The sequence below is a fragment of the Nicotiana tabacum genome, chromosome 4, assembly GCF_000715075.1.
Source record: "Nicotiana tabacum cultivar K326 chromosome 4, ASM71507v2, whole genome shotgun sequence".
NCBI lineage: Eukaryota > Viridiplantae > Streptophyta > Magnoliopsida > Solanales > Solanaceae > Nicotiana > Nicotiana tabacum.
Window position 1 is genome coordinate 81,840,100 of NC_134083.1, and position 13,811 is coordinate 81,853,910.

The 13,811-nt window shown below is 39.1% G+C and overlaps 1 protein-coding gene across 5 annotated transcripts in view; it reads left to right on the top strand.

Moving 5' to 3' along the window:
• LOC107776915 (uncharacterized) overlaps window positions 1-13,811 on the top strand; it is a 57,105-nt gene that overhangs the window by 32,848 nt on the left and 10,446 nt on the right. For all 5 annotated transcript variants that reach the window (XR_012708824.1, XM_075252101.1, XM_075252100.1 and 2 more), the window contains exons 12-16: window positions 3,095-3,311; window positions 3,466-3,669; window positions 4,419-4,535; window positions 4,717-4,959; window positions 5,910-6,114. Coding sequence is in view for 4 of the 5 variants with exons in the window: in XM_075252101.1 (XP_075108202.1) it covers window positions 3,095-3,311; window positions 3,466-3,669; window positions 4,419-4,535; window positions 4,717-4,959; window positions 5,910-6,114 (986 nt within the window). In the remaining variant the exon portion in view is untranslated. The remainder of the gene's footprint in view (window positions 1-3,094; window positions 3,312-3,465; window positions 3,670-4,418; window positions 4,536-4,716; window positions 4,960-5,909; window positions 6,115-13,811) is intronic.

Here is a 13,811-nt window from a genome sequence, read left to right on the forward strand (position 1 = left end):
AAGGCAACGGGAATTTCTCAGATCATTTCTCCTCTATAGCCAATTACTCTTGAACCCAAACTAAGAGAATGTGATAACAATTCAACACAGGAACAAGAAATTAATGGAAAGCAATTAAAGGGATAGAAGATAGACGCAAAGTTTGATAAGAAACTAGCAATAACTAGAATTAAACAACCTTAATCACCTCTAGCAAAATCAAACAAAGCACCTATACTATTAGGCTATGTTACTCGGACTCTTCAAAAATGTTGTTGGGTGCGTGTTGGATCCTCCAAATTTAGTGCATTTTTGGAGGATCCGACACGGGTGCAGCAGCACTTTTGGAGAGTCCGAGTAGCATAGCTATTAGGATCCTCAAGAGATTGGAACTCTTGCAAATCCCAGGGCAAGTCATAGAAGCAATTAAGAGAGAATCTAAGAAAATACTCACCAGTGTTCATAACCAAAACTTGATATCAATATTCATCAAAAGCTTTAGTGAAAATATGAACAGATCTTAAGAGTATTTATACTCTAACTAACTATTACACTAGTTGCCCAAAATAACCACTGAAAGGGCTTAAAATGTCATTAAATGTTGGTTCCGTCCAGGCTCCATTTGACTCCTCGAATGCCCTTCGTCTTCACGGTCTGGGAAGATTCCCGCTTCCTTTTGTCTCCATGGTCGCCATTCGTGGAGGGGCGGTCTCTTCACTGGTGGCTTCTGCTCGACTCCATGAAGGCATTTCATCTCCCCAAACCTGGGACGAAGGCCTTTCATCTCTACGAAGCTGGGACAAGGGCCTTTCATCTCCACGAATCTGGGCAGCTTCCAGAAGCTGTTCAAGGCATTCTTGTGTGCTTCCTTGCCCCAATTCATGATCTTCCCTCCACTCTAAAATTGTATAGCATGAAGTGGACTTTCCAAAGGGTCATTAAAAGTTCCCCCCTTCATCAAGAACAATCCAAGCGCTTGTAGCTCCCTTTTTTTAATTAAGTAAGAGACTTTCGTTAAAGGATCAAGAAGATGCATATAAAAAGAGAATACAAGTAAATAGAGTGTGACCGCTCATGAACAACAACAAAAAACCTATGTTAAAACTAAGGAGCAGACACAGTCCAAAAAATGATCACAACTAGATACAGGTGCCTGATTGAGCCAAGTAAAAAGATTAAATAAACATTTAGCTTTAAGAATATGGTTTGGAGTTGATATCCCATCAAAACATCTGTTACTCCTTTCAGTCCAGATGCACCAAAAAATAGAAGCAGGCACCAAAAGCCAAGTTCTTTTGATAGATTTGCCAACTCTCCATGAACACCAGCTTTCATAGGCATCTTTATTACTATTAGGCATGACCTAGGCTAGTCCAAAAATTGAGAGGAACATTCTCCACATATCTGCTGGAACTGCCCAATGGAGAAAAGAATGCCTCACACTCTCTGCCTCCAAGCGCTTGTAGCTCCTTTGTTTAACTTTCTAGTGAAGGCCCTTGTAGGTGTAGGTATGGGATGGAGTGATCAGAGACAAACCTCAATTGGAGAAATTTGTGAGCAACGAATGAGTTTCAGCTGAAAAATGAAGGAGAAATCACGCTGTTTGAATGTAAAAGCAGCCTTCTGAATCTTCAAGAAGTTTGAATATATCATATATGGACGAGTTTCTGTTGCACCATGTTTGTTATGTTAAATGTAGACCTATTCCGTGGGGTAAGGTAGGGGAGAAGGAAGAGGAGCAACGAAGTGGTTGGTTAGACAGAGAAGTGAGGCGGAGAGGCAATGGTTTATTTGCTGCAAAAGTATGTACATCTGTAGCCAAATACCAAAAATTTCAGACTGTATCCCTAACCTACTCCTGTAGGGCATTATACTAACATTGATTCAGCATCATCTACATATTTACGCCAAAACAAAAATAACAAAACACAATTCATTTTGATCTTTTGGCTGGAGCTTGGTTTGTCTTCGAAACGTCTTGAGTTCCTTCCTTTCCAAATTGTCCACCATATGCATGCAGAGATGGTATTCCGACATTTTATTTATCTTTTAGTCATCCCTGACCTGTTCCAGCAACTCAGCAGTTCACAAGTTTTATTAGGCATCACCCAATAAATTCCCACTGTGTTTAGAAATAGTTTTTGCAGCTGGTTTGTAATATGACAGTGCAAGAATAGTGGTCCAATAGTTTTCTGCCTCTTCTCCACATTGATAGCACCTTGCAACATAATTGGATGCTTTCTGCAAATTTTTCTTGTGTTAGACATGCTTCCTTAATTACTAACCATGTAATAAATGCAACTTTGTATTCCATATCTTCTTCTGTTCTAAGAAGTCCTCTTGCTTTACCTATCAAAAAAAAAAAAAAAAAAAAAAAAAGAATCCTCTTGCTTCAGTTAGAAGCTAATTTTGTTCTACTTAACTCTTTTGAAAACCATAGAAGATGAGAGTTATGCTATTCAAGGAAATTATAGTATGTTTGGATCTTAGGCCGGCATAGAAAATCAAGCTTATACTTTTGAAGAAAGAAAAAAAAAATCCACTTTCGTATAGATAGTTGATCTGATTTTTTAGAAGCTCAATACCTTTATGAAAAAATCTTTTTAGAAGGTAAATTCTGAACACTGTAGATTTTGGCACCATCTTGATGTATTGTCAATGAGGTATATCATAGAAAAGCATCCTACTATTGTATGTATTTTTATTAATACTATAGAAATGCGTAATCTACCATATACTTTCTTTAGAGAATGAGTAGTTTATAGCTTTTGAACATGAAGTGGGTCTTCTACGTTTTTCAGCTAAAAAACGGCGTTGATCATACTTTTGGGCATATATAATATTCGTGATCTCTGAATGCTCCTTTTCGCTCCTTTCTAGTGTTTTCTTGTGGTTTTGGGATTGGGGACCCGTTAGTGGCTCCTCATAAGAAAATCAGCTTTCCTCTTTTATCATTAAAATCATAAAGAAATCAGCTTTCTTTTGTTCTTTTTTAGGTATTCCATGTTTACAAGTGTGTCCTTTCAATTGTTATCTCAGGAGGTAGAAATGCCAATCTTTTTCTTGCTAATCATTTTGCTAATAATGTACTTTCCGACATTGTTATTTGGTACAGTTTCCGCAGCATAACTGCTTTGAAGATTTATATTCAGAGTGGTTTAGATTCATTGGAAAGTTCAAGGGAATCTTTACTTGTTAAGCTTTTTGAAATTGACAAGACAATGGGCAATCCTAGGAAGGAGGATATTGCTCGTGTTAGATACTGTCCGGAATGCTATGCTGATGCCGATGGGGTATTATGTGTTCACTGCGAATTAAATGACTTGTTCCAGGTCTGATTTTCTAGTATCTTTTTTCTTACTTTTTTTTTTTTTTTTGACTACTGAAGTTATCCTGTAAGGTAACTAAATATTGTGATGTGTATCATATTTAGAATTTTCTCCAGGTTATTGTGGCTTAGTGATATTGTTATTGTACTTTCTCCAGGTTTATGAGGCCAGACTTTTTCGTCTTAACAAGGGGAAGCGTGGAGAGGTGATTACGTCTGCTGAGGAGGCTGTAGATCTGCAGAAGAAGAAGTCTGCACTGAATCGTTTCTATACTACTCTAGCCCGAACAGACAAAAATTCAGGTTCAGCTACCGCCGAATATGAAGATTTTGGAAAGAAGAGGGACTTAGAGGACATTATGGTGCGTAATGATCATATATTGCTTCTGCCTAAAAGAATGATTGTTTTCACTTTGGCTATAGCAGCAGCAGCCTTTGCACTTCTGCACCTTTCTGTCAAGTTCTTATATAGACTGCCAAAGACTGGAAGAAGTTAAAAGCTCTTGTCAAATTTTGTCAGATTGTGGTGTTCATAGTAATATAGAATATGTTGAGCCAACGACTGGAAGAAGCTAGAGCTATATCCAATTATTAAATGTGGTTATAACTACTCTAATGGAGGCAACAGACTTTGGTTATTTACTGCTGTTAATTCCTCTTCCACCTTCTCTGGTGAGATTGCTGTTAGCGGTGCTCAGCCTGAGTGGTTTCCCTTTTACCTTGAATGACTTGGTCTGAACCTCTCACATCCACCCTGTAGTAACAAAGTACATATTTATCAAGAATCATGTATTTCATGGAGAGAGATTCTGCTACAGACTTCTTTGAATTGCAAGAAAAGACTTAATACTATGATGTCAATTTAAATGTGTCGCATCTTCCACACATTCTGAATTTACAATTGCAAATTGAGTTCCCCAATATCATATATACGAACATTTCTTTATCTTTTGACTGGTGTGATATGGAAAATTTGGATTTCAGATTTGAGCATGAGTTGCGTGTAATATCTCATTCTTTGGTTCTCCGTTTCCTGTCATTAGTCAGGATAAGACCTGCATAGTTCGAAGCTTTGACGTAGGCAATCCTTAATGATTGTGCAATTTAATAGGTGTCGAAAGCTCCATCTGATTTGGAAGTAGTGTTGGGCCTTATTAAAAGCAACTCCAGGGGCCTATTAGATGCTGAAGGTGTATTGGCAGCCAAAAAACAGCTGCAGCTTCTTGAGGTATCTCCAAATCAATGCCCTTGTCAGAACAGTTGTCTTTTTTATTTGATTTTCCTTTGGAGATTCCATTCTTATGGTCTATTAAAGTCTGTTCCAGAGAAATACTTCACAACCAGCATCTTGACGACATGAATACATGTGTATCTTTATGTAAGGTATTTCACTCTATAGTTCTGTGTAGGGGATGCGAAAGGAGTATGCTCAAGCAAGGCTCCTGTCGACAGCTCAAGCACATGTTCTACGTGCTCATGATGAGATTATGATGGCAACTTCTCGACTACGCCTAAAAGAGGATGAGAATGACAAATCTATTGATGCCTTAGATCAAGGAGAATTAGATGCAGCCAGTGCTGAATGGTCCAGCGAAAAGTTTTTCTTTTTATCTTCTTTGTCAAGAACAAAGGGACAACTTCGCTACTTAAAGGTAACAACAGAAGGTTTAGAGTTTTCCAATGTTTAATATGAATTATTATGAAATTCAGGAAAAGTCACCTGGACGTGTATTCATATCACGCTTCGGTCTTAGACATTACTGGAACTCCGCATTTCGCAATTAAACCAGTTTGGTCTAAGAACTAATCCCAGTCAGTTTGTTGTCTAATCAAAGAAGCAACTCAAGTTGTTGGAGTTTTAAATTATCATCAAGTTAGTGCAACATTTAGTGATGAGACAGTTGACTTTTGAGAATGCTGTTATTTAGGCACTGATAGGTTAGGTAGATTAGGTCAATCGATGTTGCATTTCAAGGAGAGACAGATCCCTTTCTCAGTTCTATATCAAAGGCTTAGGACATTGAAAATATGGTGCAACTGTGAGTGTTCTTTATGATAGATGGTGACGAGTGAATGCCAAGTAATGCATCATGTCTCTCTTATGGTACATTTTTGAATTTTGGTAGGTTTGTGATTGCTGATAAAGTTCCAAGTTTGGCAACATTTCTGACACTTTGCACAAAAACCTTTCTCTTGATTCTAGAAAATAAGTTAGATACTCCTGATGTTGCCACAATATTCTGTTCCTAAATGGTCCTGAAATGTACCCAAGAAGAAGAAAAGGTCGAAGACACTTGAGTCTATGTTTGTGCATGTATTTCTTTTGGCTTGTGGAACCCCTCCCCCACCCTCCCCTTTTTGCTTTTAAGATTTTCGAGGCGGATGCAGGCATTTTTCATCTTTAGTTACTCTTTTCTCTGATATACGAAGAGAAAGCCAACTTACCAGTGACTTTGGATGTCTAATTGTTCGGCACTAGAATCATATAAAGCGGCATCTCCCCTTCATATATCAAGTTTACAAACAACTGCTTCTTATCTGCATTAGCAGTTTTCGAACTGATTATGTGTGTTCACAGTCCTGTGGATGTTATCTTTAACAGGGTTTGGTTCAATCTAAACAAAATAATCATTGTGCAAGTAGTGAAAATTCAACTATAGCTCAAGCCACAATGGACTCAGCGGCTCATGCAGAAGAAAAAACGGAACACCAAGCTAGAACAGAGGAACGTACATGCCCTGTTTGTCAAGAGAAGCTCAATAACCAAAAGATGGTTTTCCAATGTGGGCATGTCATTTGCTGTAAATGTAAGTTTCTAATCACCTGGTATCCCTCTTTCCAGCTTCAAGTCACTGTAATTGTAAATGTACTATTTTATATTACTTATTTGTACTTATTGTAGATTTTGAGGAAAAAAAAAGCTTCTTGTAGTTATGTGTATATTTACATCCCATGAGCAAGGGAATTTATACAAAGCTCCTAATGCTAATTAAGGAAATAAAATAAATCTATACAATCAATCCAGCTATCAAATAAAATAAAATCAGAATAAAATCAGATCTCCTAAATATAATCAAATCACCTGAAATCATGCTAATCAACACTCCTAAATCAAGTCTCCTTGAATTATGCTAATCAACACTCCCCCTCAAGTTGGTGCAAAGATGTCGCACTTGCCCAACTTGCAACTCAAAGTATGGAAAGTTCGCTTGTTGAGACCTTTGGTAAACACATCAGCTAGTTATTTTTCCGATGGCACATGAAACATACTCAAGACACCAGTTGTAACTTCGATCAATTTCCACATGCTTTGTTCGGTCATGCTGGACTGGATTATGAGCTATATTGATGGCAGCCTTATTGTCACAGTACAAGGAAAGTTTTTCTTTTTCAGATAGTTTTAATTCCTGTAGTAGCTTTTGTAGCCAAAGCAGTTCGCAAACATCATGGGCCATAGCTCTATATTCTGCCTCCGCAGTTGATCTAGCAACTACACTTTGCTTCTTGCTTCTCCAAGTAACCAAGTTTCCTCCTACGAGCGTACAGTAACCGGATGTTGATCTTCTGTCATCTAGAGATTCAGCCCAATCCGCGTCTGTAAAGGCTTCTATTTGGAGGTGATCATGTTTGGAGAAAAGTAGACATTTCCCTGGAGCAGACTTCAGATACTGCAAAATGTGAAAGACAACTTGCATATGAGGATCTCGGGGATCATGCATGAACTGACTCACCAGGCTATGTCTGATCTAGTGTGGGAGAGATAAATGAGTCTTCCAACCAGCCTCTAATATCTCTCCTTGTCAACTGATTCTCCAACTCCGCTATGTAACTTGTGATTGCTTTCAATGGGCGATTCTGCGGGTCTGCAACCTGTCATACTAGTTTCTTTCAAGAGATCTAGAATATACTTCCTTTGAGAAATAAAAATTCTTCTTTTGGATCTAGCAACCTCAATTCCCAAGAACCGTAATTTTCCTAGATCTTTGATCTCAAATTCATGTGCCAACAACTTCTTCAATCTAGACATCTCCTCTTTGTCATCTCCTGTCATTACTATGTCATTAACATAAACTATGAGAAGAGTGAGTTTACCTGTTTAATGTCTTATGAAGATGGTGTGATCAACATTGCTTTGTTGGTAACCGAAGGAGATCATTGCTTTGCTGAATCTGTCAAACCAAGCTCTGGGGAATTGCATCAGTCCGTATAAGGCTTTTTTCAATCTGCATACCTTTCCTTGATTCTGTGCAGTATCAAATCCAGGAGGATTCTCCGTATACATCTTTTCTTCTAAGTCTCCATGAAGAATGTATTCTTCACATCAAACTGTTGCAAGTCCTAATCAAGATTAGCTGCACAAGATAAAAGAATTCTAATAGTGTTATCTTAGCAACTGGGGCAAATGTCTCTTGATGATCCACTTCATTAGTCTGAGTGAATCCCTTAGTCACCAATCTTGCTTTAAATCTTTCAATTGAGCCATCAGCTTTGTGCTTCATAGTGAAGACTCATTTGCAGCCAACCAACTTTTTGTCTGGTGGTGAAGTGACAAGTTCCCAAGTCTCATTTTTTGACAAGGACTTCATTTCTTCAATCATAGCTTGCTTCCATTTAGGATCTGCACAAACTTCCCTCCAATTCTGGGGAATAGACACAGAAAAAATAGACAAGGCAAAGGCTCTATAGGAGGGAGACAAAGAATTACAGGAGACAACATTAGATAAAAGGTGTTTGGTGGTGCAAGATCTGGCTCTTTTTTTGTGAGCAATAAGTTCATCTAACTCATTAGGAAATGTAGATAACTCACCAGTAGAATGAGGTTCAGTTTCGGTAGATTGCATGATGGCTTCTTCTGCTCTATTTTTCCTTGAGAAGTTTTCAAATCAGGCCTATCCAAATGCTCAATAGTCTCCCCCGAATTCTTTCTCCAATTTCACTTTCCCTTGTGACAATGTCATCAAAAGGTCGAGTAATGGAACTAGGTAGAATCAACTCCTCTTTCTCTCCCCCGAAGAGGTGATGAGGTAATACTGAAATAGGGCTCAAATTCTCGAAAGGTAACATCCATGCTAACAAAAGATCTCCTAGAGGGAGGATGATAACATATGTAACCTTTCTGTGTCGGAGAATACCCAATGAAAACACACTTTATAGTTCTAGGATCAAGTTTCCCAGAATTTCTAGTGTGGACAAAGCAAACACACGCAAATATCTTTAGAGGAACATTATATTCATTCTTACCCTTTAAAGTTTCCAGAGGACTTTGAAAATTGAGAGGTTTAAGTGGTATTTTGTTTATAAGATAGGCAGCCGCTAGAATAGCATCCCCCAGTAAGGTTTTGGTAGATGCATGGTGAACATAAAAGATCTTGCTACTTCCAACAGATGCCTATTCTTTCTTTCAGCGACCCCATTTTGTGCACTAGTGTAAGGACAACTAGTCTGATGGACTATCCCATTGGACTCCAAATAAGCACCAAATCTTTTATCCATGTATTCGTTGCCATTGTCAGTTCTCAAGATTTTTATTTTGGCATCAAACTGAGTACAAATCATCTTATGAAATGACTGAAAACAAGAAAAAACTTCACTTTTGGCTTTTAACAAATATACCCAAGTCATCCTAGTGCAACAATCAATGAAAGTAACAAATCATTGACTACCAGACAAAAAAAGTCTGAGTAGGACCCATACATCAGAATGAATAGTCATAAACGGAGTTCTGCTTCTATTATCACTCACAGGATAAGAGTTTCTAGTATGCTTGGCATATTCACACGCATCACAAAACAAAGATTCAAATCGAGTCCTTGAAAACAAATCGGGATATAACTTCTTCAAAACAAAGAATGATGGGCGTCCTAACCGTCGATGCCGTTGTATTATTTCTTGGTTGACATCCTTACTTTCCCCAAAAAAGGCTTGACCAGAGTTTTGAATCTCATCTAATATATACAAGTCATCACGCAATCTACCACTGCCAATCCTTTTTCCTGTTTGAAGATCCCGAAAAATACAATGATCGGGAAAGAACTCGATTTTAGAGCTTTGGTGATGGCACTAACAGATAAAAGATTGACAGGGAACTCAGGGACATGGAGCACAGATGATAGTTTAATATTAGGAGTACAGATGACAAAACCTGTTCCAGAGATAGGTGTTAAAGAACCATTGGCTATTTTAACATTATCTCCTTTATGACACGGAGAATAGTTTTGAATGCCATTAGAACAGCCTGTCATGTGTCTATTTGCACTAGAATTGACAATCCAAGAATTAAGGTGAGCAGCAAAAGCAGTATCTGATTGCACATGATTGGATGTGGCAACATTAGCGGAGTCAAGTTTGGCTAGGAGGCGATGGAGAAGCTGAATTTCATCCGAAGACAAGATTTCTCCAGAAACCGTCCCCTTGAATGTCTCCATATTTCAGCCCAATCAGAAGGAAATCAGAAGGAGTTTGTGTTGCGGACAGCTAACAAGAGAGAGAAAACTCGACTTCTTTGATAAAAACGGAATCCTAGTGCTGTGAGAGTGATAACTCACCTCAAAAAGGCAGCAATGGTTCTGATACCATGTAGATTTTGAGAAGATGAAGAAAAGGCTTCTTGTATTTCTGTGTATATTTACATCCCATGAGCAAGGGAATTTATACAAAGCTCCTAATGCTAATTAAGGAAATAAAATAAATCTATACAATCAATCCAGCTATCAAATAAAATCAAATAAAATCAGATCTCTTAAATATAATCAAATCTCCTGAAATCATGCTAATCAACACTCCTAAATCAAGTCTCCTTGAATCATGCTAATCAACACTTGTCAATAGTAAAATTTGCTGAACCTTGGTATATAAATGCTGTATCTGGAAAGCTGTAAGTTATAATTTGTGAGAAGGCACGGGAGAAAATATGTTATTGATATTGGATGATAAATACAATACAAGAGGTCCCTATTTATAGCTATACACTACAAAGAGATATTACTCCTCTTCCAATGTGGGACAAGACTACACTATACATATCTATAAACTAACACTCCCCTCAAGCCGGTGCATACACATCATATGTACCGAGCTTGTTACACATATAACTAATACGAGAACCAGTAAGAGACTTAATGAAAATATCTGCTAGTTGATCATTCGACTTTACAAACTTTGTAACAATATCTCCTGAAAGTAAGTATTTTTTCTCTGACAAAGTGACAGTCGATCTCAATGTGTTTAGTCCTCTCATGGAACACCGGATTTGACGCAATATGAATAGCAGCTTGGTTATCACACACTAGTTCGATCTTGCTGATTTCTCCGAACTTTAACTCCTTGAGCAACTGCTTGACCCAAACTAACTCACACGTCACCATAGTCATGACCCGATATTCGGTTTCGGCGCTAGATCGAGCAATTACATTCTGTTTCTTGCTCTTCCATGAGACCAAATTACCTCCTACTAGAACACAATATCCAGACGTAGAACGTCTATCAAAAGGTGATCCTGCCCAATCAGCATCTGTGTACCCCACAATCTGCTCGTGGCCTCGATCCTCGAATAGTAATCCTTTGCCTGGAGCTGACTTTATATATCGAAGAATGCGAACAACTGCATCCCAGTGACTATCATAGGGAGAATCCATAAACTGACTTACAACACTCACCGGAAAAGAAATGTCAGGTCTAGTCACTGTGAGGTAATTCAATTTGCCAACCAACCTCCTATATCTCGTAGGGTCTCTAAGAGGCTCCCCTGTCCAGGCAGAAGCTTAGCATTCGGATCCATAGGAGAGTCAATAGGTCTGCAACCCATCATTCCAGTCTCCTCAAGAATGTCTAAGGCATACTTCCGCTGTGAAATAACAATACCTGAGCTAGACTGAGCGACCTCAATACCTAGAAAATACTTCAATCTGCCCAGATCCTTAGTCTGGAAGTGCTGAAAGAGATGTTGCTTCAGATTAGTAATACCATCCTGATCATTACCAGTAATAACAATATCATCAACATAAACCACTAGATAAATACACAGATTAGGAGCAGAATGTCGATAAAACACAGAGTGATCAGCCTCACTACGAGTCATGCCGAACTCCTGAATAATTGTGCTGAACTTACCAAACCAAGCTCGAGGGGACTGTTTCAAACCATATAGTGACTTGCGCAATCTGCACACACAACCATTAAACTCCCCCTGAGCAACAAAACCAGGTGGTTGCTCCATATAAACTTCTTCCTCAAGATCACCGTGGAGAAAAGCATTCTTAATGTCTAACTGATAAAGAGGCCAATAACGTACAGCAGCCATGGACAAAAAGAGACGAACATATGCTACTTTAGCCACGGGAGAGAAAGTATCACTATAATCAAGCCCAAAAATCTGAGTATATCCTTTTGCAACAAGACGAGCCTTAAGCCGATCAACCTGGCCATCCGAGCCGACTTTGATTGCATAAACCCAACGACAACCAACGGTAGACTTACCTGCAGGAAGAGGAACAAGCTCCCAAGTGTCACTCGCATGTAAAGCAGACATCTCGTCAATCATAGCATGTCGCCATCCTGGATGAGATAGTGCCTCACCTGTAGACTTAGGGATAGAAACAGTGGACAAAGAAGATATAAAAGTATAATGTGGTGACGACAGACGATGATAACTTAAACCGACATAGTGGGGATTAGGATTAAGTGTGGATCGTACACCTTTGCGGAGTGCAATTGGTTGACTAAGAGGAGACAAGTCCGCAGTAGGTGCAGAATCTGATGCGGGGCGTGAATCACCTGGACCTGATGCTGGATGTGGACGACGGTGATAAGTCAAGAGTGGTGGAGCTGCAGAAGGTTGAACTGGATTATGTGGAGGAACTGGAGCTATAGGTGGTGGAGCTACAACCGGAGCTGTAGGTGGTGGAACTAGAGCTATAGGTGGTAGAGCTACAACTGGAGCTATAGGTGGTGGAGCTACAACTGGAGCTGTAGGTGGTGGAGCTGGAGTTTCAATAAGATGTCTATTCTTTCTTTCAGCTACCCCATTTTGTTGAGATGTGTACGGACAAGATGTTTGATGAATAATCCCATGAAATTTCATAAACTGCTGAAATGGGGAAGACAAATACTCTCGGGCATTATCACTACGAAATGTGCGAATAGAAACCCCAAATTGATTTTGAATTTCAGCGTGGAAGGTCTGGAAAATAGAAAACAGCTCAGATCGATTTTTTATCAAAAATATCCAAGTGCACCTGGAATATTCATCAATGAAACTGACAAAGTAGCGGAATTCTAAGGTGGAACTAACCCGACTAGGACCCCAAACATCTGAATGGACTAAAGTAAAAGGTGACTCTGCTCGATTATCAAGACACCGAGGGAAATGGGAGCGGGTATGCTTACCGAGCTGACATGACTCACACTCTAGAGCTGACAAGTGAGATAAACCAGATACCATTTTCTGAAGTTTTGACAAACTGGGATGTCCCAACCGTTTATGTAATAAATCTGGTGAATCAGTAACAGGACAAGTTATAGAAGGAAGACTAGATGTGAGTCCATGTGATTTAGCAAGGATAAGGTAATAAAGTCCGTTTGATTCACGCCCGGTACCATTGATCCGCCCCGTACTGCGTTCCTGTATAAAAACATGGTCATCAAGAAATAAAACAGCGCATTTAAGTAATTTGGCTAAACGACTAACAGCTATGAGATTAAAAGGACTATTGGGAACATAAAGGACTGAATCTAAAGGTAAGGAAGGAAGTGGGCTTGCTTGACCTATTGCAGTTGCCATGGTTTGAGACCCATTGGCCATTGTGACTTTTGGAAGAGATTGAGAATACGAAATAGTAGTGAAAAGAGATTTGTTACCAGAAATATGATCTGATGCACCTGAATCAATGACGCAAGACTCAGAGGATGAAGATTGGGAGAAACAAGTCACGCTATTACCTGTTTGAACAACAGAAGCTATCTCAGAAGATGTCTGCTTACATGCTTTATACTGAAGGAACTCAATATACTCTGCTAAAGAAACTATCCGACTATTCAAAGCATCGGTTCCCATGTCGTTACAATTTGTAGTAGTAGGGTTAATTTGAAATAGTGAAAATAAGTAACTCATGTGAGAAAGCTGAAGAAATAGCTTGAAAAACACTGTTTACAGCAGGAAAACAGAACAATGTTCTGTGCCAGAAACACTGTTCACGTCGGAAACACCGTAGCTCGCCGGAAAATTCCAAAGTTGTCGGAATTTGTTGTAACCAGGATGGATAGACTCGGAATTCCTTTGCGAGCAAGCTGTCTTGAAGAAATATTTTCAAAAAGTAGCCAGAAAGGTCACTGTTCACGCCGGAAAAATATAAAAGTGACCGGAATTTGATTTGAATTAGATGGGTAGGCTCGGAATTTTGAGGAGAGCACACTGTCCTGAAGAAGCTTCGCGAAAAAATGGCCGGAAAGTGGCCGGAACCCTCGCCGGAAAAGTTGTTGCCGGCGCGTGGAGGAGCGTGGCGGCTTT